The 26,428-nt window shown below is 39.6% G+C and overlaps 1 protein-coding gene across 1 annotated transcript; it reads right to left on the bottom strand.

Annotated features, from left to right (window-relative positions):
* Positions 1-786: 786 nt before the first annotated feature.
* BORCS7 (BLOC-1 related complex subunit 7) lies at positions 787-11,136 on the bottom strand. Its single transcript, XM_038578659.1, has 5 exons — positions 10,867-11,136; positions 3,525-3,587; positions 3,367-3,410; positions 2,015-2,035; positions 787-1,120 (listed from the first exon to the last, which is right to left on the bottom strand). The coding sequence occupies exons 1-5, from the start codon at positions 11,119-11,121 to the stop codon at positions 1,069-1,071; spliced, it is 435 nt and encodes a 144-aa protein (XP_038434587.1). The 5' UTR covers positions 11,122-11,136; the 3' UTR covers positions 787-1,068.
* Between the last annotated feature and the right edge of the window lie 15,292 nt (positions 11,137-26,428).

Genomic DNA, 26,428 nt, shown 5'->3' with positions numbered 1-26,428 from the left:
GCTTTCTCCTAATTCCTTAGTGAAGTAAGAAATGAACTAGAACACGACATGGTCCCATTTAAAATTCAAAGACATTCAAAGAAATGCCTTTTAGCAAGATGAATTAAATGAACATGGGCAAATATCTAAAAACAGAAGGCTTTCACCATGGCACAACCCTACACTGCCTTTGCATTTGGCAGTAATGTTCTACAAGTGAATCTGCTGATGATTAGCAAAATTACAAAATGAACCCAAGGCCAATTAATCTAGAGTCACAAAAAAGAAATGCAGGTCAAGGCAGGAGTTTGCAGCTGGCCAGATATGGTACCATTTGCCTAATTTTCAATTGGGAATTTGCTACAGTGAATAAAATAAATATCTCCTCTGAGTTAATAAAAAATAACAGATATTACCTATCACCATTCTGTAACCATGAGACTTCCTGAACATATATATGATCAAAAGAAGTCTTTAAAAAGAATATTAAGGGGACCCCTGGGTGGCTCAGTGGTTTGGTGCCTGCCTTTGGCTCAGGCCGTGATCCTGGAGACCGGGGATCGAATCCCACATTGGGCTCCCTGCATGGAGCCTGCTTCTCCCTCTGCCTCTCTCTCTCTGTCTTTTATGAATAAATAAATAAAATCTTTAAAAAATAAAATAAAATAAAATAAAATAAAATAAAATAAAAAGAATATTAATCATTCCTATGTTTTCACAGTAGAAGCCTGATTTTTGGATTTAAAATATTATTCAGCATTTGCTTAAGAATCACATTTAGATGACATAGTTTTTCACATATAAAAGTTCTGTGGGAAAAACTAAGATCTTTTTTATTTTGCTTTAACATAAAACTAAACAGAGCAATTAAAAAATTCAGTAAGAGCATGGGTTAGTCTGCTTTAAGAGTACTTCCAAAATTCAACCACCCAGCTTCTCTTCAGAGGAAACTGTAGACCATCACAAATCTTTTCTAACTTAACTTTTGGAGAAGAAAATGGAAAATGTAAACCCACAGGACAGTAATTGAATAAAATATTTCCTTCTCAGTGTCAGGCAAAGAAGTGCTTTTCCTGCTTACAAGCCATTCTATTTCAACAGATGATTCAACTGGTCCTGTAGATCAGAAGACTGCTCAACACTAAAAATTAGAACAGAGAAGAAATTTATCTGGAATGAGCAATAAAGACCTCTCTTTGTACAATTTGTACTTTAATGCATACATACTGCTGAAGCTAAATCAAAATTTATATTGGTCCACTACAGTCCCAGAAGTTTAAACTATGAAAAAAAGGTTTGTAAAGCCAATTAGTGTAACCAATGTTGTAAGGGACAGATTTAATCCACTCAAAAAAACCCCAATATTGCTCAATGACTTTATTAGCACCTTTACTTAATAAATATTACCAGTGTAGAAAGTTTTCTATCCCTTAAGGTTGGCTTCTACACCCTGTAATTTTTAGAAAACCTTTACTAACAATGAACTGACTTACTGCATACCTTTGAAATATACAGTTGACCTTGAATAATGTGGGAGTTACAGGCGCTGTTGCCCCACACAGTCAAAATCTATGTATAACCTGACTCCTCCAAATCTTAACTACTAAGCGCTTACTGTTGACCAGAAGCCTAACTGATAACATAAACAGCCAATTAACACATATTTTGTGTTATATAAATTATAGGCTACACTCTTATAATAAAGTAAGCTAGAGAAAAAATGTTATTAAGAAAACTATAAGTAGAAGAAAAAAAAGGAAAAAAAGAAAACTATAAGGAAGAAAAAATAAACATTTACAATACTGTATCGGATTTATTAAAAAAAAAATCTGTGTGTTAAGTGGAACTGTGTAGCTCAAACTTGTATTGTTCAAGGGTCAACTGTACTGTTTTCTTTATATCCCAAATGAGCCAACCCAGAACACATGACAGTTTAAGGCCATGTGTCAACCAGAGTTTCACATTGATCCTAGGCCCAGAAGTACAATTCCCTGCAGTTGATCCCCCCGACTCCCCCATCTCTGGGGTTACTTACTTCTTCTGAATAGCTTCTTGCCTAAATCAGAAAAGGAAAGAGGAAAACAAACATTAAAAAATCTAAGAAAACTAGTTCAACTTATGGCGAGGTATTTGAAATAGGCAGAATGAATTTCTAGCTTATGTCACGATCTATATTTCTGTCCATTCTAGCTTAAGACTATGCTCTTGAAGCTCTGTTCACTGAGTGAAGAGTTGCTAAAAAGATGGATTCTAAGCCTGAAGAGGTAATGGCCCTCTATCAGACTGAGGGAGGTGGTGCCACTTACTATATGTATGGCTCACATTCAGTCCAGGTATGTGTAGCCTAATGGTCACACACCTGATATACACACACACCAAGAATGAACATTGAGCTGTTTAAAATTTTTTTTTTTTTTTTTTAGATTTTGTATTTATTCATAGAAACAGAGAGAGAGAGAGAGAGAGGCAGAGACACAGGCAGAGGGAGAAGCAGGAATCATACAGAGAGCCTGATGTGGGACTCGATCCAGGGTCTCCAGGATCACGCCCTGGGCTGCAGGCGGCGCTAAACCGCTGCGCCACTGGGGCTGCCCGAGCTGTTTAAATGTTAAGAGTTAAATTCTCAATCATACATTTCTAATAGGTACCATAAGTAATATCAACTATATAAAATATAAAGCAAAATGAAATACAATGAAAAGCTAATTAAAATTTATCCAAGGGTATCTGGATGGCTCAGTGGTTGAGCATCTGCCTTTGGCTTAAGTTATGATCCCAGAGTCCCAAGGGTAGAGTCTTGCATCAGGCTCCCCCCGGGGGAGCCTGCCTCTCTTTCTGCCTCTCTGTGTCTCTTATGAATAAATAAATAAAATCTTAATAAAAAAAAAAGTTATCCAAAATTGTAACAGAGAGAGTTCTCTAGATTTCAAAATCTCCTGGATGATTTACATGTAGGGCTGGCTTAAATGAGGGACTACAGGATACAGGCCACAGCTACACTTGATTTCCTAGTGCAAGCACAGACTCCCCAGGAGAGACCCTGGGCACAGGTAGTCAACAGATACTGATTGTCTACTAGAAGCATGATCCTGGCATGGGCCCTGTCCTCTTGGGGTTTAGAGTCTCTCTCTCTGAGGAGCCCCCAGATGAATATAGAGAGACTCACAAAAGGCAGTCTCTGCTCTTGATCTCATCCCATACTCTGGCTTCTTCTGCAGTCGCAGCCATCTTTTCCAGAAGGAGCTCATTCTTAACTAACCCCATCTCTACTCCCAACTCCTGCTTTTATAGGAAAATGTGCTGAAGCACAAAGGCAGGTGGGGCGGGGGATGTCAGTCTGTGGAAGGTGACTTTGCAACAAGCCAGCACTGGAGAGGGCATACTCACTGGTATTGAAGGTGCGTTGTTATTATTGCCATTTTCCTTAAACTCTGCATTAAAAAAAAAAGAACAAAACAAAAAAACAGACAGAGAACATTCCACTTTCTTGTAGCCACACCAATTATGTAGATAAAACCCAAATCATAAAAGAAATTGTTTCTTACATCTTCTGAGTGCAAGATGGCATCTTCCTGCAGGACCATGTTTCGAGCCGCCTGACCTAGCAGCTGGAAGACAAAAATAAAGTGGTAATGATCAAAATCTGCAAACTTCCTGTCATCTTCTCTTGCAGCTGTTATACCACCGCCCTCTCTCCTCCCCTCCCCCCATACAACTACAAATGCTCCAAATGTAACAGAGGATAATTTCCCATTTGTTCACGTTGAAAATCCAAATTCAGGGTCACTCTGGCAGTCCTGGCCTGGGCTCACCACCCGTTCCAAAGGCTACTGCTTAAGAAATCAAAGGCTCCCTGTGTAGCTTACGAGCCAAGAGCTGAAAGGAGAAGTCTGCAAAGAAAACTTTGGCTGCACAGGCCCAGTGAGAACTCTTGGTTTTTAAAAGGCAAATCTGACATTTGGGGTGGTTTGAAAGGGATGAGGGAGCAGGAACTAGGGCAGGGCTAAAAAGGAAGAGCAGGAATATAGCTGTTTAGAAATGGAATGAGAGAGGGACACCTGGGTGGCTCAGCGGTTGAGCGTCTGCCTTTGGCTCAGGGCGTGATCTCGGAGTCCTGCAATCGAGTCCCACATCAGGCTTCTGGCATGGAGCCTGCTTCTCCCTCTGCCTGTGTCTCTGCCTCTCTCTCTGTGTGCCTCTCATGAATAAATAAATAAAATATTTTTTAAATAAATAAATAAACAAAAACAATCAGGAAAAAAAAAAAAAAAAGAAGAAGAAATGGGAATGGAATGAGAGAGACACACAGAGTACAAAGAGGCCTGGGAAGAAGCTCGGGGTTGAAATGGGAAAGCACCACAGGAAGGATGGCCGGATGGGGCAGGGTAGGATACAAAGAGAAAATGTAACTGTACTTAGGGCAGTGAGCAAAGCTCCACCCACGTTGAGAATTGTGAATCACTGTGCTGTACACTTGAAACTAATATAACATTGTATGTCAACTATATTTCAATTTAAAAAGAAAGACAAAAAGGAGAAATGTGGAAGCAGATTTTGATGAGTTCTGATAGCTGATAGAGGGGCCACAAGACCAAGAGACAAAAGCTGAGCTCCGATTCAGATGGCTGGCCTGTAGCCACAGAGATGTGACTCAGGGCTGTGAGGCAAGGGGAGATGGACAGAAGTCTGTGGCCTACTGTCATAACTCTGCTCCAGCAGACATGAAGTCCAACCCCATAAGGGGAGCTGCTGCTATGTACATCCTACCTACCGTCCCTGTTCCCTTGGGCCAGAGAGATTCCAATGAAGAGGGGACCGATGACCTAAAATTCACCAGGAATACCAGCATTGCTATGGTCTCCAGATAGTCTTTTTACTAATTTTCTTTCTTTCTTTTTTTTTTTTTAAAGATTTTATTTATTTATTTATGAGAAACAGAGAGAGAGAGGGGTAGAGACACAGGCAGAGGGAGAAGCAGGCTCCATGCAGGGAGCCTGACGTGGGACTCGATCCCAGGTCTCCAGGATCACTCCCTGGGCTGCAGGCAGCTATAAACCGCTGTGCCACCAGGGCTGCCCTCTTTTTACTAATTTTCAAGTTTTAAAATTAATAAACCTATATGTGCTTCTAAATCGAAAACAGTAAAATAAGACCTTCGATCCCTGTCCCTTTCCCTACCCATTCTCCTTCCCCTATGCATAAATATTTTTTTAGAGGTGCCTGGTTGGCTCAGGTAGTAGAGCACGTGTGACTCTTGATCTCAGGGTCATGAGTTCAAGCCCCACGTTGGGCATGGAGCCTACTTAGCTAAATAAATAAATAAAAATTAAAAATATACATATACTACCTATGTACATATAATAATGGGATATATATATATATATATATATATATATATATATATATATATACATATACACACACACACACACACACACACACAGGGTTCATCTTTCCATTGCTTCTTTCTAAAAGTGGACATACATATATACCTGTACCCCTCCTTACTTAAAATGTAACTACTATCTGCACTCTTCCACACAGTGCTATTTTCACTTGACAAGATTGGCTAAAATAGATGTGCAGTAATTTATACTGAATCTGCGCATTGCTCTTTTATGGCTGCTGAGCACTCTGCTGTATACATGCCCCCTTAAGATTATTCAACCAGTTGTCTTGTAGACTTTGGGACTATTTCTAGTCTTTGCTATTATAAGTAGTGCTACAAAAAAATATCTTATATATCTATGTGTCTTTTTGCTAGTGTATCTTTGGGATAGATTCATAGAATTATGACTGTGATTGCTGGATGAGGGGATTTTAGTTTTGCTACATATTGCCAAATTCCCCTCCACTGGGGTTACACCATTTCACACTCCTGTCCACAATGTATTAGAGTGCCTCTGGCCACTTTTAAGTGGCCAACTCCAAAGTCCTATAGATGGGAGATGGTGACAGACAAACTGATGACAGAAAGAAAAGGTTCTCACAGAAATTTCCTCATGCATTGAGTCGGTCAGTCAACAAATATTTATTATTAAGTGCTTATAATATGCTAGGGAGAAACATAGCCCCTGTCCTCACAGGGCTCACAATTTGGGGACACAGGCACTACCTTATGGTAACAGCTGATGGGGAAGCACCAGATGACTGGGCAGCACAGGGTAGGGGGGGTGGGATGTGACCCATTACAGGGATGGGTGTTCAGGGAGGGCTTCCTAAAAGAAGTGACGTCTAAGCAGAGACCTAAAAGTCGAGCACAATCAGATTTACTGTTTTAGAAGCGTGGCAAGCAGAATGGACTGAAGCAGGGACTGAAGTCAGAGACTGGTTTGGGAGAACACTGCCATAGTCTAGGCAAGCAGTGAAAGTGGCCTGAGCCACAGGAGTGGCAGTTGAAAGGCAGGCGGCCAGGGTGGGGGAGGTGATCATTTCGAAGATAGACTCAAGGAGACTCATGATTCCTGGACTCGTGATTGCTGTTGCAATGCAGGGCCAAGGCCCTTTCTTTGATGAAAGATGTCTTCATTGGCATTCTGCATCATTTTCTTGCATAAACCAACCACGCACATCACATATCATTTAAGATGTCCGGTTTGGGTTCCTTTAAAGTGGAACAACATCTTGAGTATTTCCCCCTAGGCTTTTACCATTGACTTGCTCACTTGAGTTGCTATTAAGCAACTCAATAGCAATCTTAGCTACTCATCTTCAACAAGTATTATTACTAAGTTGCTATTTGTTAGCTCTTCATCTTCAAGATCTTTCCAACATAGTTTTCATAGCAATTCCAATTCCCTTTTTGTTTTCATTCTGGTTCATCATTTTCCATATTATTGCATTAAATAATGCAGTTACAGTAGCAAGCATAAACACAGGCTTAAGATAACAGACAAAGGACCCTAAAAAAACACACACACACACACCCCCACAATGGACCCTTTACTCAGCACAACTCGACTGGAGGAGTAGAGGTGCAGGCGTACACAGGAGGAGCGTGGGGATCACACATGTGGGCACCGGCTGGCATGTTCTTCCCCACTTGGTACTCCAGCCATACTGGCCTCCTCGCACACCCTGCACACACTCCCATTTCAAGACATTTACATTACATTTGCCATTTCTTCAATTTGGAACGCTCTGCCTCATGTGACTGATTCCCTCACTTCATTCAAGTGTCTACTCCAATGTCTCCTCCTTTAGGGAGCCCTTCCCCAACCACCCTGTCTCAGGAAAACCCTTTCATCACTCTCTACTCTCAGCTTTGTTTTTTCTTCATGATATTTATTACCACCTGTTTGTTTCATTTATTTGTCTGTCTCTTCACTAAATGTAAGCTTCCTAAGTACAGGGACTAGTTTTGTGTATCATTCTCTACCTTACACCTGGAATAGTTCATGGCACATAGCAGACAATATCTGTTAAGTGAATGCTGTGGAAGGAGAGCTTTACACGTGGAAATTGTGTAATTGTCAGCTAATCAAACAAAACAGTCACATGGAGACTGCTGAAAAGAGAAACAATGTTCTATGTAAGAAGGATTGAAATAGAAAATTAGGCTCCATGTCCACAATGAGACCAAGAGTTTCCTTTCCCTCAGGACCAACAACAGGGAGGTGCCCTGTGGCTTTGGGACAATTTGGGCCACACCAAAACCAAATCAAAAAGGTAGAGAAGAAAGTCTAAGGAATATAAAGAATGTGTACCCCCCTGGAGAAGACAGTTGCCACTAGATCCCCAAAAACCATAAACAGAAGTTGTTAAGTGAAAATAAACTGTAAATACTTGAGACATTTTTTTCTCTAGGAGACTCAGGTTACAGCTCAGGACACCATCAAGAAAACAAAAACAAAACTCACAGAATGGGAGAAAATATGTACAAACAATATCCGATAAGGGATAAACATTCAGAATATATGAAGAACTACAACTCAATAACAGAAAGTCCAATTTAGAAATGGACAATGATTTTCATAGACATTTCTCCAAAGATATACAAATGGCCAGTAAGAACAAGAACAATGCTCAACATCACTAGTCTTTGGGGAAATGCAAATCAAAACCACTGGGGGATACTAGTTTATACCTCTCAGGATGGCTATGATTAAAAATGGAAAATGACAAATGTATCTGGAACGCTGATGCATTGGTAACAATGGAAAATAGTACACCTATTGTGCTAAACAATATGGGGATTCCTCAAAAAGTTATATGACCCAGCAATTGCAATTGCAACTCAGCAATTACCCCAAATAATTGGAAGTAGGGTCTCAAATAGGTATTTATATACCAATGTTTACTGCAGCATATTCACAAAGCCAAAAGGTGGAAACAATCACCAAATGAATGAATAAATAAAACGTGGTATATACATAAAATGGAATATTATTCAATCCTAAAGATTAATATAATACTGGTATGTGCTACAAAAAAAAACAAAGACAAAAAAAGAAAAGCAACAAGACACTCCAAATAATCTATACTTTAGTAAAGGAAATGGCAAAAATACATAACTACAGAAAAAGTCAATATAATAAGATACCTAATAAAAAGATAAATCAGAGAACTGAGAGATGATGTGTGAACCTCAGAACGCTGGAATTATTTCAGTTTAACTCAATTCATACCATTTACTGAACACCCAATCTAACTCTACTATAGAAGAACCTCATGTGAAAAATACACAAGGAGGAACAGAAAGGAGCAAGTAACATTAGGGCAGTCAATGGTAACGCCACAGCTTTGTGGCCACTTAACCAGCTAATATCACATGAGAGGTGATGTCCAAGATTATGAGCCTAGAACCAGTCTGTCTAAATTTGAATCCTAGTTCTATCCCTTCCTAGCTATGTTGTAACCTTGGACAAATTCCTTTTTGTATCTTCTATATAAGAAAAGCATCTCCTCTATTAGTGAGTATAAAGATTAAGCTACATAAAACACAGTAGAGTTCAGCACATAGTAGATGCTCAAAAAAGAAGATGGATGTTCAATACATACTGGTGGTTAACTATGAACACTATATACATATTTTTTAAATTTATGTATCCATACCTTGTTTCTCCTCCAGAAACACTGAAGGCAATTTATACCAAATTACGTGCATGTGTGTGTACACATATATACACATTTTTTCTTAAACAGCGACAGAATCTAAAAGTCATTAAAAGGAGAAGGAAGTAAATGTGTCTATTACTAAAACTGATCAAAGAACTTCCGTGCAACCAAGGCAAAATGTAAGACACTTGCATTGTATAATTCTTATTTGGTAAAGGCAACATAACAATTCCTCAGAGATAGAGAGACTGTCCTCTGATACTGAATTCTAAAATGAACATACCACATAAGACCTCATACAAAACCTACTTGGGATCACCAAATCAGTGACTTCAGCAATAGTATTATGGTAAATAAAAAACACCTTCTTCATACAGTTATTTCTTGTAGTCATTATCAATAAAAGCTAAGGACTTAACATGAAAGGTGATTCTGTAAAGACAATCTACTGGGCCCTAAACTAATATGAATAAAGCTGCTATGAATATTCATATACAAGTCCAAAAGCTTGTAGCCATTCTGTGCTTGTTACTATAATTACATAACTTAATGAAACAATATAGAAACTGATGAAATATGAGTTAAAAGACAGTTGCTATTATTGTGAAAACTAAGGTGAAAATAACCAATACTTACTGAAGATGAGCAGCCAAGACACACTGCTATTAATTATAAGCAAGATAATGGTTAAGGTTTATAGAAGAAATTCACAAAAATCTAAAAAGCTTTGTGGTTGTTTTTTTTTTTTTTTTAAGATTTTATTTATTCGAGATAGAAAGGGATCAAGAGAGGACATGAGCAGGGGCAGAGGGAGAGGAAGAAACAGACTCCCTTGCAGAGCAGGGAGCCCAAGGTTGGGCTCAATCCCAGGACCTCCGTATCATGACGTGAGCTGGGAAGGCAGATGTTTAATGGAGTGAGCCACCTAGAAGCCCCTAAAAAGGCTTTGTACTCAGATTGTTTCACAGGTATATTCAAGATGTTCCACTTTAAAAAACCAAAACAGGAACTCCTAGATAATATGTTATACGTGTGGTATGTATATGTAACTAAATGAGAGGCATATTATCACTTCTCTTGGGTAAAAACCTAGAGTGTAATGGCTCCGTCATCAGAACCATTTTGTTTATCCATTCACTTGTCAATGGAAATTTGGGTTGTTTCCAGTTTGGTGCTATCATGGATATGGTGTCATGCACATATACAAATCTTTTTGTGGACATATATTTTCATTTCTTGTGGGTGAATATCCAAGAGTACAATACTTTTTTTGGAGACACTGTACATATATAAAACTTTCTGGTGTGAAAAAGCCATCATATAACTCCATTCGTGGAACCAGCTAAAGGATGAAGGGGAAGTCAGGGCAAAGGAGAAAGCTAATCAATGAAACAGAAAACCAAGAATGTGGCCAGAAAGACAAATCAGAAAAGAACAAATCCACAGACGATGCACAGAAGTGTGGAAGGAATCTGGGATGTTGAGGGCAAAACCATGCGGAATTTCAGGGCTAAAAATGGATAGATCTTCACTAGAAGACAACCCCATGAAACAAATGAGGAACTGGCCAGGACCACTGTCTTATCCGCTGCTCCCAGGCAATCTCCGCCTTAAAGTACAGATTCCCACCGTTTTTTTTCTCTTCCTACATCGCTAATGCCCGAGAGACTACACATCCCAGAATGCAACACGCGCCCTTAGCGGAAGAGCTCTGCTATCTGGGAGCGGTTCACAGCCTACAATTCCCAGGAGGTAATGCGATCTCCTTCCCACTGCTAGGGAAGACTTGGGCCCGGGGTACCCGGCCGGAATGTCCACTTCCCAGCTCACCTCAGAGCTCCGGGAGCCTTTCAGCACCTGCTTGGTGAGCGCGATCACATCCGTCCCACAGGTGTTCACCTTCTCTGTGAGGAGCCCCTTCACGGATTGACCGAATCGCGCTTGCGAATCTGGTGTCCCAGTCGCCATCACCTCAACTAGTGAACGCCTCAGCCTGGACAACGGCGAGTCGCTGGGGCCAAAAGGCATCAAAGCGGAAGGAAGCGAAGTGGCGTCTCTTCCACCGTGGGAAAGGAAGGGACGCATGCGCCCAGCGGAGGTTGACTTTACCTAACTTTAAATTAAAATAAAATATTCAGGTGGTATCCTGAGGAAGATGGGGGCCCCAGGCGGACATCTCTGGAGGGAACTGAAGACAATTTCAGTAAATCTATGGGTTAGAATCAGAAGGGCCTGGAATACAGTCCTACTTCTGCATTTAGTCATGTGACTGCAAATTACTCAAGCTTTGAGTCTTGTGTTCATCAGTAAGAAAACAATGTTCAAGTCTCCAAAGGGTTATGAGCATGAATTAAAGTAATTCAGTTCAATTTTAATAAAATTTCATGAGGCAAACATCAAACTGTGCTAGACTGAGGGTAGAGAAAGAGAAGAGATACAGTCCTTTGTCTCTAGGAGCTCCCAGGCCATGTAATGAGCCACGTAAACAGCTCATAAATGGAGGCAGTGCTCAACATCACTAGTAATTTTTTATGATAAATGATCGCTTTGTTCTATTAAAAGCAAACTGTCACTTTGGAAATGAATTAATATCTGAAATGTTTCATGTAGCTCTATTTCTTTTTTAGCTAACACATAAGAGATGAGAATGGTGTCATGTTGCAAATTTTGTTCAAAATCACCTGTATTCAGTGATGAAATTTTGGAATTATAGGTGAGGTTTGGTGGGGTGAGGTCCGGAGCCGATGACCAAGAAAGAATTCTTGAGACGTCTTTGGTGCAAAATGGTGGTTTTATTAAAGAACAGGGACCGGACCCGTGGGCAGGAGGAGCTGCTGCCCTGAAGCCTGTGAGGGGTTGCTGATTATATACCCGGGAGTTGGGAGGGGTTTGAGGATAGTGTACTCTCTAAGGAATTTTGGAAGCAAGGTTTCCAGGACCTTGAGGGAGCTAGCTATTGTTAGGAAAATGTCACTTATTACCGTCTAATAAAACCTGAGTCATGAGATTCTTCAGATGTGTATTGGTGGGCCATGTTCTTGGAGGATGATTGCCATGTTCTTGGAGGATGATTGCCAACACATATCTTGGGGGTTTAGAGATAAAGGGAAATTTCTAAAGGAATTTTTATGTTAAAGTAGGCTAATAGGATCCTGCAGGTCGAGCTACTTTTGCCCTTAGCAAAGTATTAACATGGAGGCAGTTGAGTCTGTAGAGGAATGTCACTCTCCCTGTTTCAAGGACTTGTCAATGTGCTTTGTCCTCAGCCAGTCCTCTGTTCCCTCATCATTCAGTATCATTACTTTCTCCTCCAAGAGTATAGATTCATGTCTCTGTTGATTCTTTATCAGTTTTATTAAGGTACGATTTATGTGCAATAACTATGTTCTTTCAAAGTGTAGAGTTTGATTAGTGGGACAGATGTACACATCTGTGAACCACCACAATTAAGATATAGAACATTTTTATCACCCCCAGAGGTATCCAGATGTCTCTTTGCGGTCCATCTGTCCCTCACTCTAGGCAACAACTGATCTGCTTTCTAGCACTATAAGCTAATTTGCATTTCTAGAATGCTATGTAATTGGAATAATATAGGAAGTATGGGGATCCCTGGGTGGCGCAGCAGTTTAGCGCCTGCCTTTGGCTCAGGGCACGATCCTGGAGTCCTGGGATCGAGTCCCACGTCGGGCTCCCGGCATGAAGCCTGCTTCTCCCTCCTCCTGTGTCTCTGCCTCTCTCTCTCTCTCTCTCTCTCTCTATCATGAATAAATAAATAAATAAATAAATAAATCTTTTAAAAATATATAGGAAGCATTACCTTTGTCTAGCTTCTTTCAGCATGATTTTGAGAGTTATCCACACTGTAGTGTGTATCACTAGTCTATTCCTTTTTATTGCTGAGTAATACTCCATCGTTTGAATATGTCTCATTTTGTTTATCCATTCACATGGAAATGGATATTTGGGTTGTTTCCATCTGGGTGCTGTTATAAATAAAGCTGCTGTGGCATTCAGATACAAGTCCCTCTGGATTGTTTTCGTTTATCTTGGATAATATCTAGGAGTAGAATGGCTGGGTCATATAAGTATTTAACTTTTCAAGGCACTGCCAGGGCATCTGGGTAGCTCAGTGGGTTGGGCCTCTGACTCTTGGTTTCCACTCAGGTAGTGATCTTGGAATCTTGGGATTAAGCCCTGTGTTAGGCTCTGAGCTCAGCTGGAGATTCTCTCCCTCTCCCTCTGCCCCTCTCTCTGCTCTCTTTCTCAATAAATAAATATATCTTTAAAAAAAAAACTGCCAGGGTGCGTGGGTGGCTCAGTTGAGTGTCTCTTTTCAGCTCAGGTCATGATCCCAGGGTCCTGGGATCAAGCCCCATGTTGGGCTCCCTGCACTGCGAGAAGTCTGCTTCTTCCATTCCCTCTCCCTCTCCCTCTGCTCATACTCACTCTCTCTCTCTCTCAAATAAATAAATGAAATCTTAAAAAAAAAAAAAAAACAATCTGCCAAACCATTTCCCAAAGTTTTTACCATTTTATGTTCCCAGTACCAGCGTGGGAGATTCCAGTTGCTCCACAACCACAAATTTAGGAAAAGATTGTTATGTAACCATGGTAACATACCATGTTACATACCTGTGGTAGACAGACTGGCCACTGACAGGTAGCTTCCATGATCCCCATCCCATGGTGTTCATGTGCTTGTGTGATCCCCTTCTTATACATGTGGGCAGGACCTGTGGCTTGTTTCTAACCAATAGAATATGCACAAGGAATGAGAGATACATGATTGTGTATACATGATTATGTAATTGCAAATACTGTTAGAACCATCTTGCTGGGGCAGCCCAGGTGGCTCAGCGGTTTAGCGCCTCCTTCAGCCCCGGACCTGATCCTGGAGGCCCAGGATCAAGTTCCACGTCAGGCTCCCTGCATGGAGCCTGCTTCTCCCTCTGCCTGTGTCTTTGCCTCTCTCCCTCTCTCTGTTTCTCATGAATAAATAAAATATTTTTAAAAATCATCTTGCTGAAGTCTCTTTCCCCCTTGCTGGCTGCGAGGAAGCAAGTGACCATGTTGGAGAACTCCATGTGGCAAGGAACTGCATCTAGTCACTGAGAAATGAGCCTCCAGCTGACAGCCAGCAAAAAAATGAAACACTCAAGCAAACAACCTAAAGGAACTGAATGCTACTAACAACCAGCCAAATGGGGAAATAAATCCTTACCCAGTTGTGAGCCTCCAGATGAGAACCCAGCGCTGGTTCACACCTTGATTGCAACCTTGTGAGACTCTAAGTAGATGACCCACAAAAGTTGTACTTGGATTCCTGACTCACAGGGATTACAAGATAATAAATGTGTGTTGTTTTAAGCCACTGTTTGTGGTAATATTGCTGTACAGAATAGAAAACTAATACCCCCCAGAACGTGTTTGAAATCTGTTCAATCAGTTAATGACAACTCACCTCAGTGAAACCCTTCTGCAGATTAAGCAATCGGGGTCATTTCTGAAAGTTAGTCATCCATAAACCAATTCATGACAATAATTACCCCTCAGGGTGCCAATCAATGAACAGTAGTTTCACCCAAGTAACACTTCTTTTTTTTTAATTTTTTAATTATTTTTATTATTTTATTTTTATTATTTATTCATGAGAGATAGAGGGAGAGAGAGAGGCAGAGACACAGGCAGAGGGAGAAACAGGCTCCATGCAGGAAGCAGGACATGGGCCTCGATCCCGGGACCCCAGGATCACACCCTGGACTGAAGGTGGCGCTAAACCACTGAGCCACCAGGGCTGCCCCCCAACTAACACTTCTATAGATAATATCAATTTTCTAATGTCCATCAATCCCTGAAGTCCATGCTTCCCCAAAACTCTATTAGGATCAACAGTCTACTCTGCTTAGAGAGACTGACTGATCTCCTTTATAATAATAAGGAAATTCAGTTTTGTCTATTTCATATATTGAGCTATAGTCTAATCATCTTTTGACAGTTCTAGAGGCTCTACCAAGATCATTTTGAAGACCCTCATATGGCAGCATTCCAGGGACCCTCAGATCAACAAGGTGAACTTCCCTGGATCTTTGAATCTAGTGGTTAGACCTTGGGTCCATCTGGAGATGTACCATTTAGTTAGGAAATCTAGGTCTTTGTATAAGGTTATTAGACCTTTTGTTTGGTGGTATATTGTTTGATAAATATTTTTACCATGAATATGATCATTCTGTTGCATGCTTTGCTTTTGCTGTTGTTGTTTATCTCTGTGTACAAAGCTATGTCACAAGGGATTTTGCTTTTGCCAGGATTATCTTGTTTCTTTTGAATGTATAAAGGGAGTATTTCACAGAGTATGGATGGAATCACAGGCACAGTAGTCTCAAACCCAATCTAAGCTGACCTTTGAGGGTTAATGGTTGAGGTCTATTAGACTGGATACTGGCTGGTATTATCACATCCCTTTTGCTAACTGAAACCACCCAATCTTTTTCCACTAACTGATTAACTAATTATGAATTATCATTACTTTCTGTCTCTCATATTATTAAGTAGTGATATAACTTTCTTAATCCAGAATCTCTATAATCTTTACCCAGTGAAAGATAATCCTAGATTGTGTTTTTATAATTCAAGAAGTGTCCATGGCCAGAAAAGAACACTTGGACATGCTAATACTCAATATTGATCCACTGTTATTGATTGACCTCTTGGTAAATGTAAGAAGTGACAGCATCAGGTTTGATATAGGTAGTCTAGTCACTCTTGTAAAATCCAATTCCTTACTAGTAGTCAAATTGTCTAAATAGCTAAACTGTGGCTCTTTCTAGGATATATCAAATTACTCAAATAAAAGGATAGATATGTAACATAATAGCTGGCATGCCTTTAAAAGAATTAACTTCGGGATCCCTGGGTGGCGCAGCGGTTTGGCGCCTGCCTTTGGCCCAGGGCGCGATCCTGGAAACCCGGGATCGAATCCCACGTCGGGCTCCCGTTGCATGGAGCCTGCTTCTCCCTCTGCCTGTGTCTCTGCGCCTCTCTCTCTCTCTCTCTCTGTGTGACTATCATAAATAAATAAAAATTAAAAAAAATAAAATAAAATAAAAAATAAAAAATAAAAGAATTAACTTCTTTAAAATTATATTTTAAAAGTTTTTTAAAACTTCCTCAAAAACTTTTTAAAAATAAATATCAAATGTGACTTACTTGATGCCTTGATAATACCTACAATAATTGCTGATCCTAAAGGTAGAAAGTCACAGTTTATACTATAGAAGCTATAATCCTGCAGACATACTTTAAAGATAATCATGGTAAACAGGCTGCTGTGATTAAAAGTTTGCATACAAGAACCTCATATAAGATGATAACAATAATGACAAATTCACGGAGAAGTTAAAGGATTCAATTGTAAATATATAAAATCTAGGGGCACCTGAGTGACCCAGTCAGTTAAGCGTCCAACTCTTGATTTCTACTCAGGTCATGATCTCAGGCTCGTAGGATCAAGCTCTGTGTCAGGCTCCGTGCTGAGCGTGAAACCTCCTACAGATTCTCTCTCTCTCTCTCTCTCTCTCTCCTCCACCCACCCAGCTCACATGCACAGTCTCACTCTCTCCTTAAAAAAAAAATAAATAAATAAGTACACAAAATCTGGCCCATGAAATTCTGAAAAGAAACATGAGGAATGATTGAGTTTAAGACCTTACCAAGTTAAGAGCTTTCAAAACCAGCATCATGACCTGACAGCACCAGATAAAACCTCAAGTGAACACTAGACTAAATTCTCCACGAAACACCTCATTCCAGTAGGTACAAATTGGCCATGATATAGAACACTAATTGAAATTTTTTTCTAGGGCACCTGAGTAGCTCAATGGCTCCCACGGGGAGCCTGTTTTTCCCTCTGCCTATGTCTCTGCCTCTCTCTGTGTCTCTCATGAGTACATAAAATCTTTAAAAAAAAAATAATGAAGTCTCAATGTAAAAGATTGTAAAGTGAAGAATTGTAAAAAAATGGAAAAGTTATAAGGGACTGGAACCATGCCTAAAGGTGATTTTGAACATCTCCATATGAATTTTGTAAATTCACTTCTATGTGTGCCAGTGAGAGTCCATTTATCTTCTGAATGAGATGAAGCATTTCCATGTTGAAAACCACAAGTACTAAAATACTATTATACTTTGTATCTTGTACCTAACTTCTACCTATGTTTTCTACATTCCAACTGGTTGATCCAGTGAAAAGATGACACATTTAACTGAAACAATTATTTATGAATTTAAATTGTGCAAGACTTGGCCTTTACTCAAGTCTTTCTAACTTCATCACTCCCCAGTCCTCTGGAGAAACACAAGATAATTTAATAGAACTGAAAAGCTGACTTGCAATAGAGACCCAAAATTGAGGTTGCAAGGTAACTTTTGGAGCAGGTAGTTTGAAGACCTCAGAAGAAGCTGAAAACCATATGGACTAGACAACTACCGCCCCAAACCCTTGGAACACAGCCCCTCCAAGTGCCACTCTCTTCATACTCCTTATTCATACTTAAAAAAAAAAAACGGATGTCAGGTTCTATCTTTATGACTGATCATGTTCCCCTTATTAGTAATAATAACGTGTCTGAGTTTAGGCTTTTCTAGAGACAATCATCATGCTAATGTTACAATTTAGTTCCCTCAACCTATTGCCTAGTACAGTTCCTTTGAAAAACAATATACCAAAAAAAAAAAAAAGACAGACAGACAGACATCATATCAATAATGATAGCCTTCCTAAAGTCCTTACACTAGAAGAAGCACAAGGTACCACAAATACCCAGAGATGAAATACTTCAGCTCCATCAAGATTGATACATTCCTTGGATAGCTTCTGAGTTCTGTTTGGTATGTTGCAATTAGACCCTTCACTGCCAACCCAGACAGAAGGTTAAGTATTTTTTTTAATTTTTTTAAAATTTTTATTTATTTATGATAGAGAGAGAGAGAGGCAGAGACATAGGCAGAGGGAAAAGCAGGCTCCATGCACCGGGAGCCCGACGTGGGATTCGATCCCGGGTCTCCAGGATCGCGCCCTGGGCCAAGGGCAGGCACTAAACCGCTGCGCCACCCAGGGTTCCCAGGTTAAGTATTTTGTAGGGCTATTCCAAGGATATGACTCCCCCACACCCTCAATAGACTGTATTTCTTTACAGAGTCCAAAAGAATAAAACCATTTCTCGAAGAGGCTTTTCTTTCTCCCCCACTCACAATCTCCTCTATTAACAACACTTTGCATTCCTATGGTATATTTGTTACAGTTAATGAACCAATATTGATGCATTTACTATTAAATAAAGCTCATAGTTTATATTAGGGTTGACTTTTTGTGTTGTTTGGATTTTATGGGTTTTGATAGATGCAAAATATCATGTATCTACCATTACAGTATCATACAGAATAGTTTATTGCCCTAAAAATCCCCCGTACTCCACCTATTCATCTCTCCCCCCCCCCCCCTTGTGCCCCTGACAACTACTGATATTTTTACTGTCTCTCTAGTTTGCCTTTCTGAAAATGTCCCCTGGTTGGAATCATACAGTATGTAGCCTTTTCAAACTGGCTTCTTTAAATAAACAATGTGTGCTTAAGCTTCCCCATGTCTTTTTGTGGTTTGATAGTTCACTTATTTTTATCACTGAATAATATTCCTTTGTATGGATGTACCAAAGTTTGCTTTATCCATTAGCCTATTAATGGTTTCTTCCAGCTTTTTGTAGTTATGAATAACGTGGCTATAAACATTTGTATGTAGGCTTTGTGTGGACATAAATTTTCTACTGATTTTCTTAAATACCTAGGAGCACAATGGCTGGGTCATATATTTTTATGGCAATAAAATATAAATGACATAAAATTTACCACCTTAACACATTTTTTAGTGTAACAATTCAATAGTATTAGGTACATTAACAGCATACAGATGCAACCACTGAACCTGTTTCCCAAACTTTTTCATTGTCCCAAAGAGAAACTCTGAACCCATTAAATAATTACATCCTATTTCTCCCCTCCCCTCCAGCCCCTGGTAACCTCTATTCTGATTTATGTCACTATGAATTTACCTATTCTAAATACCTCTTGCAAGTGGAATCATACAATATTTGTCCTTTTGTGTCTAGCTTATTTCACTTAGCAAAAGGTTTTTCAAATTTAATCCATGTTATGGAATGTTTTAAAACTTCATTCTTTTATTGCTGAATAATAGTCCATTGTGTGTATATAACACATTTTGTTCATCCATTTATCTGTTGGTGGACAGTAGGGTTGACGCCACCTTTTGGTTATCATGAATAATGCTGCTGTGAACATTGATGTACAAGTATCTATTTGAGTCCATCTTGTCAATACTTCTGGACAGTAAGTACAGAAATGCTGGCTCAGACAACAATTCTATGTTTACCATTTTGAAGGACAACCATTCTTTTCCACAGAAGCTGCATCACTTTTCACAACCATCAACAATGCATGAGGTTTCCAATTCCTCCACATTTTCACCAACACTTGTTATTTTCTGTTGTTTTTTTTTTTAAATATCATAGCCATTCTACTGGATATAAAATGATAAGAACATCTTCCAAAGTGGTTGCATTCCCACCAGTGATGAATAAGAGTTCCTGTTGCTCCGCATCAAGTCAGCATCTGGTATTGTCAGTTTTTTGGATTTTAGCCATTCTAATATTTGTGTAGTGAGTATCTCGTTGTTTTAATTTGCAATTCCCTAAGGACATATGACATCGAGTGTCTTTTCATATGCTTATTTGCCATCTGTATATCATCTATGGTGAGATATCTGTTCAGATCTGTTGCCCATTTTTAAATTTTTTTTCTTGTTGTCAGGTTTAAAAGTTCTTTGTATATCTTGGATAAGAATCTTTTATCAAATATATGTTTTGCAAATGTTGTCGTCTAGTCTGTGACTTGTTTCTTCATTTTTTTAACAGTGATTTTTATGGTGCAGTTTTAAATTTCAATAGAGTCCAACTTATCATTTTTTTCTTTCATGGATTATGGATATGGTGTGTATCTAAAAAGTCACCACCAAACTGAAGGTCCTTGAATTTTCTCTTATGTGACCTTCTGGTAGTTTTATGTTTTAAAGTTTACATTTAGGTCTATGATCCACTTTTTTATAATAACTTCTGTGGAAGGTATAAGGACTACTGTGTAATTATTTCTTTCTTCCCTTTTTTTTTCTTTCTTTTGCATAAGGATGTCACTGTTCCAGCATCATTTTTTTTAAAAAGATTTTATTTATTTATTCATGAGAGACACAGAGAGGGGGTGGGCAGAGACATAGGCAGAAGGAGAAGCAGGCTCCATGCAGGGAGCTGATGCAGGACTCCAGGATCACACCCTGGGCGGAAGGCAGGTGCTAAACCACTGAGCCACCTAGGGATCCCCCAGCATCATTTGTTAAGAAAACTAGCCTTTCTCCATTCAACTGCCTCTGCTACTTGTCAAACATCTTACAATACTGATCATTCCTATCCATGAACCTGACATATCTCTCTATTTATTTAGATATTTTAAAAACTTTTATTTACTTATTTGAGAGCGTGAGCAAGTAAGAGAGAGAGAAAGAGAGCATGAACAGAGAGGGAGAAGCAGACTCCCCCTGAGCAGGGAGCCCGACGTGGGGCTCCATCCCAGGACCCTGAGACCATGACCTGAGATTAAGGCAGATGCTTAACCAGTTGAGCCACTCAGGTGCCCCTGTTTAGATATTTTTAAGTTTGTTTTGTCACAGTTGTACTTTTATCAATAAAATATTTTATTATATGTGCATACCACGTTTTATTCCTAAATAGTTTATTTTTGTTCATGTAAATGGCATTGTGTTTTAAATTTCAAATTTCCAATTCTTCATTGTTGATATATAGAGAAGCAATTGATTTTTATGTATTAAACTTGTATCCTGCAACCTCGTTATAATCCCTTGTTAGTTGCTAGAGGGTTTTTTTGTTGATTCTTTGGGGTTTCCTACATAATCATGTCGTCTGCTAACAAAGACAGTTTTATTTCTTCCTTCCCAATCTATATACCTTTTATTTTCCTTGTTGTATTGCATTGCTAGGACTTTCAGGACTATATTGAATAGGAATGGTGAGAAGGGGCATCTTTGCCTTTTTCCCAACCTCAGGAGCAAATCATCTAGTTTCTCACCATTAAATATTATATTAACTGTAGGGTTTTGGTAGCTGTTCTTCATCAATTTGGGGGAGTTCCTCTCTATTCCTAGTTTGCTGGGAGTTCTTATTGTGAATAGATGTTGGATTTTGTCCAATGCTTTTCTGCATATATGATTTTTCTTTTTTAGCCTGTTGATGTGATAGATTACGTTAACTGATTTTCTAACGTTGAACCAGCCTGAATACCTGAAATAAATCCCACTTGGCCTGGATACATAATTCCTTTTCTATATTGTTAGATTTAAGTTGCTAATATTTTGTTGAGGATTTTTGCATGTATGTTCATAAAAGATATTGGTCTGAAGCCTTCCTTTCTTGTAATGTCTTTATCTGGTTTTGGTATTAAGGAAATTCTGGCCACATAGAAAGAGTTAGGAAGTGTCCTCTCTGCTTCAATACCTTGTAAGAGATTGTTGAGAACTGGCATAATTTTTTTCTTACATATTTAGTAGAATTTAACAATGAAGCCATCTGGCCTGATGCTTTCTGTTTTAAAACACTGTTAATTGGGACGCCCTGGGTGGCTCAGCGGTTAAGCGGCTGCCTTCCGGCTCAGGGTGTGATGCTGGAGTCCTGGGGATCAAGTCCCCCACATCGGGCTCCCCGCGTGGAGCCTGCTTCTCCCTCTGCCTATGTCTCTGTTTCTCTGTGTGTGTCTCTCATGAATAAATAAATAAAATCTTTAAAAAAATAAAAATAAAAATAAAAAATAAATAAAACACTGTTAATTATTGATTCAAGTACTGTAATAGACACAGACTGATTCAGACTATCTTGTATGAGTTTTGGCAGATTATGTTTTCAAGGAATTGGTCCATTTTAACTAGGTCATCAAAATTTGTGGGCATAGACTTTATGAATAAATCCAAAGGGAGATTCTTTGAAAAGATTAATAAGGCCTCTGAAAAAATAGAAAATGCAAATTTTAAGAAATATTAATTGCCAAAAGTGACTCAAGAAGCCTCAGAAGAATTGAAGAGACCAACACCTGTGGAAGAAACTGGAAAATTATGTTAAGGAGTCATCTCTCCAAAAAAGGCATTAGTACCTGACACTTTTCATGTTACCTTGCTTTAGAACTTCAAAGAATAGATAATTTCCATGCTATTTAATCTGTTTAAGGATATAGAAAAAGACTGAAAGTTTCTCTAATAACTTTTTAAAATGGGTAAAATCATAATACCAAAACTTGACAATGCGTAAGTAGGAAAATCACAACCCAATTTTTCATGATTAGATATGAAAAATAAATAAAATTCTAAGTAATACAGAGAATACAAATCTATATTAAAAGATGCTCTGGATACGTTATTATTAATCTAGGAATGGTTGGATACCAAAAAATATATTAATATAATGCCTCTGATAAATAAGTCAGTATTTGTCACAAGTCTTTAAAATATGCATGCATTGAGGCACCAGGCTGGCTGGTTCAGCTGGTGGAGGACCTGACTCTTGATCTCAGGGTTGTTAGTTCAAGCCCCATGTTGGATATGGAGATTACTTAAAAAATAAAACCTTTTAAAAAATGCATGCAAGGGGACCCCTAGGTGGCTTAGTCAGTTGAGTATTTGCCTTCGGCTCTAGTCAGGATCCTGAGGTCCTGGGATTGAGCCCCACGTCAGGCTCCCTGCTCAGCAGGGAAACTGCTTCTCCCTCCCACTCATACTTGCTCTCTCTCCCTCTCAAATAAATAAATACAATATTAAAAAAAATGCATGCATGGCTCTTGAGCAACAACTGCACTCTTAGAATCCTACCCTAAGAAAATATTAATGGTTATGCACAAAGCTTTACTGCAACACTATTATTTAATGTTGTTTATATGAAAAACAAAGACAAAAACAGAAACAACCTAAATGTCCAATAACACAACACAGGATCAGTTAAATAAACTATGCTAGATATATGATATACACACAATGCAATGATATGCAGCCATCAAAAATAATGGAGAAAGTCCTTAAAAGAGAAAAATATCCACACCCAAAAAATGCAGTATGGCCTCAGTTAGCTTAAAAACACATTTCAATTTTTTAATTTATTTTTAGCTATCTGCATTAGCCAGATTTTCTGCAATTATCACCAGTAAACCTTATAATACAGTGATGAGGCTATGAAGCAACATTTTTTTTAAAGATTCCCATTTCTTGTTCATGATTGGGGTGAAGTATTAGAGAATCACCTCAGCATTCACTTCAGGAATAGAAAGGACCTGTTCATATTTCTTTAGGAGCTGGTTGACTCCACCTGGCCCCTGCCTGGATCACAGGACTCAGGCCTCTTCTTGCTGGGCTGTCAAACTTTACACAAAAGGTCTTCATCCAGCCTACCCCAGCACTGATGCCAGATTCACCCTCCAAAAACACCAGTATCCCCTGTCACTCCCCTGCTGCAGAACATTCAGGGGTTTCTCCATTCTCTCTAGCCCTCCATTTCGGGGCTCCAGAGACTGATATTATGTGCCTGTCCAGCAAGCCTCCTATGTGTCTGCAGGCAGGACTGTCACCATCCCACACATTCCACTCCTTCCAGCATCCGCATATCTCTCTGCTGCTCCCCTTTCCAGTGGCACCCTTTCTCCCCCACTCCCCACGCCTCTACCAAGCAGTCCTACCTCTCTTTCAAGGCCTAGCTCAAGTCCCCTTTCTTTCACGAAGACTTCTCTGACCACCCTGGCCCATATCTCCAACCACAAATGGCCCTAAATGTCTGAACCGCATTTGCACATTTGGAGTAATGGGCAACCAGGAAGTCCGGCTTACAAGGCTTTGCCAGTTCCCCTTCATGATGAGGTCCCGTACCTGCTGCCTTCCTGCTTTATTCCAGCAGCCCACATACCAGTTTGTAGTCCAAAAAGCACAGACACTGGCAGACCACCCCCAGAGATGGGCAGAAATCCCATCTCTCATCTTTGTAAGTCTCACTCAGTGGGCCCTGGTTGCCTGTCTGAAGGCCCACCTCTTCTACGATGATTGACACCAGGAATGCCCACCTCCTTGGGGCAGTGGCTTCTCCTGGTGATACCGAATCATTGATAAATACTGATGGAGGGCAGTAGCGCTGCCTTCAGCTGAGGGCATGATCCTGGAGACCCCAGATCCAGTCCCACGTCGGGCTCCCTCCAGGGAGCCTGCTTCTCCCTCTGCCTGTGTCTCTGCCTCTCTCCCTCTGTGTCTCTCATGAGTAAATAAATAAAACCCTTTAAAAAAAAATACTGATGGAGCCACTGAAGGTTTCCAGGAAAAGATGAGAATTTTGTCCGTCAGGAAGATCTACTAATAAGAGCTCAGAAAAACCAGGAAGCCTATTTTGGTATAATGAGGATAAGAATAAATAGTGAATGAGTACTTACTTCATGCCAGGTAGCACTTCTGCATGCATGACTTCACTGAATCACAACCCTAAGGAGTAGATTCCATTATTATTTCCATTTTACAGAGGAGGCAACTGAAACTTAACACATTAATATAAACTTAAGTTAATATAGAATTATTATATAACCTAGCAATTCTACTTCTGGGTATATATCCCAAAGAATCAAAGAATCAAAAACAGGGATTCAAACAGATACTCGTACACACATGTTCCTAGCGGCATTATTAACAATAGCCAAAAAGTGAAAATAACCAAAGTGTCCATCAACTGATGAATGGATAAACAAGATGTGGTACAACCATACAATGGAATATTACTCAGTCATAAAAAGCAACGGAGTTCTGATACAATGTGGATGAACCTCAAAAGCATTATGCTAGGTGAAATAACCCCATACACAAAAAACAATATTGCAAGATTCCACTTACGTGAAATAGGCATATTTATAGAGACAAAGTAGATTAGACCTTGCAAGGAGTGAGAAGGAGGGGAAGATGGGGAGTTATTTCTTAATGGGTAGTTTCTGTTTTGGGTATGAAAAAGTTTTGGAAGTAGATAGTGGTGATGGCTGTACAACATTGGGAGTATATTTAATGCTACTAAATTTTACACTTAAGATGGTCAAAATAGGGGATCCCTGGGTGGCTCAGTGGTTTGGTGCCTGCCTTCGGCCCAGGGCGTGATCTTGGGTTCCTGGGTTGGAGTCCCACATTGGGCTTCCTGCGTGGAACCTGCTTCTCCTCTGCCTGTGTCTCTGCCTTTCTGCCCACCCCCTCTCATGAATAAGTAAATAAAATCTTTAAAAAAAAAAGACAGTTAAAATGAGGGGCTCTTGTCTGGCCCAGTGGAGCATGCAACTCTTGATCTTGGGGTTGTGAGTTCAAGCCCCATGTTGGGTATAGAGCTTACTTAAAGAAACTTCTTTTAATTACAATGTTAAATTTATATATATATAAATAATATATATTTTTATATTTTATATATTATATATATATATATATAATATATATATATATATTTTTTTTTTTTTTTAGTAGGCTCCATGTCCAGCATGGAGCCCAATGTGGGGCTCAAATTTATGACCCTGAGATCAAGATCTAAGCTGAGATCAAGAGTCGAACACTTAACTTACTGAGCCACCCAGGTGCCCCACATAATATTTTGATATAATAAAAATAAATTCCTAAAAAACATCATATAGCTAGAAGGTGGCCCAGCTAGAATTTTAACCCAAACCTGTCTGACTCTAAAGCACATGCTCTCAACCCTAGGGCTTCACTGCCTCTGGAAAGAGCAGCAAACCAGGAGTCAGGACATCTGGGTTCTTGCTGTCACTATCTTGTGTGACCTTATACGAGACTGACCTTTGAAGGCATGACATTCTTTGGCTGTTAAATAAGACTGGATAAAATATCTTTGACAGTCTCTGTTGGTAGTAACCCTCCTGACAACATCATCTGGTCATGGATTTTGATTTTACAACGTGGAAAGTCCCAAGCCTTGATTCCTGACCCAGATACCATTTGTTCCTGGTGTACTCTATGGACATTGATGAATAGGAAGCTCCAAGGAGGGAGGACCAGCTGCCTTCCCCTTACCTAGCCTCTCCCCTAGGGGTTTGCCCTGGAGTTGAGCCAGCCCTTGAGGAGGCCTCCACTCCTCCTCCCTCTCCTGATTCTGGAAGAGGGCTTGGGCCTGGCTATGCTCCAGAATAAATTTCCACAAGGCAAGAGATAACACAGAGCCAAGGTAAAGATCAGGGCAGCTCTTAAAAAGGCCTC

The sequence above is a fragment of the Canis lupus genome, chromosome 28, assembly GCF_011100685.1.
Source record: "Canis lupus familiaris isolate Mischka breed German Shepherd chromosome 28, alternate assembly UU_Cfam_GSD_1.0, whole genome shotgun sequence".
In the NCBI taxonomy this organism is placed as follows: domain Eukaryota; kingdom Metazoa; phylum Chordata; class Mammalia; order Carnivora; family Canidae; genus Canis; species Canis lupus.
Note: the sequence above shows the minus strand (reverse complement) of the source record. Positions and strands in the feature narration are given on the sequence as shown.

Coding starts and splice junctions, on each gene's coding strand:
- BORCS7 (XM_038578659.1), bottom strand. CDS start 11,121: ATGCGTCCCTTCCTTTCCCACGGTGGAAGAGACGCCACTTCGCTTCCT. Junction 3,411..3,524: donor CCATCTTGCACTCAGAAGAT/GTAAGAAACAAT, acceptor TTTTTAATGCAG/AGTTTAAGGAAAATGGCAAT. Junction 2,036..3,366: donor ACAACGCACCTTCAATACCA/GTGAGTATGCCC, acceptor TTTCTGATTTAG/GCAAGAAGCTATTCAGAAGA.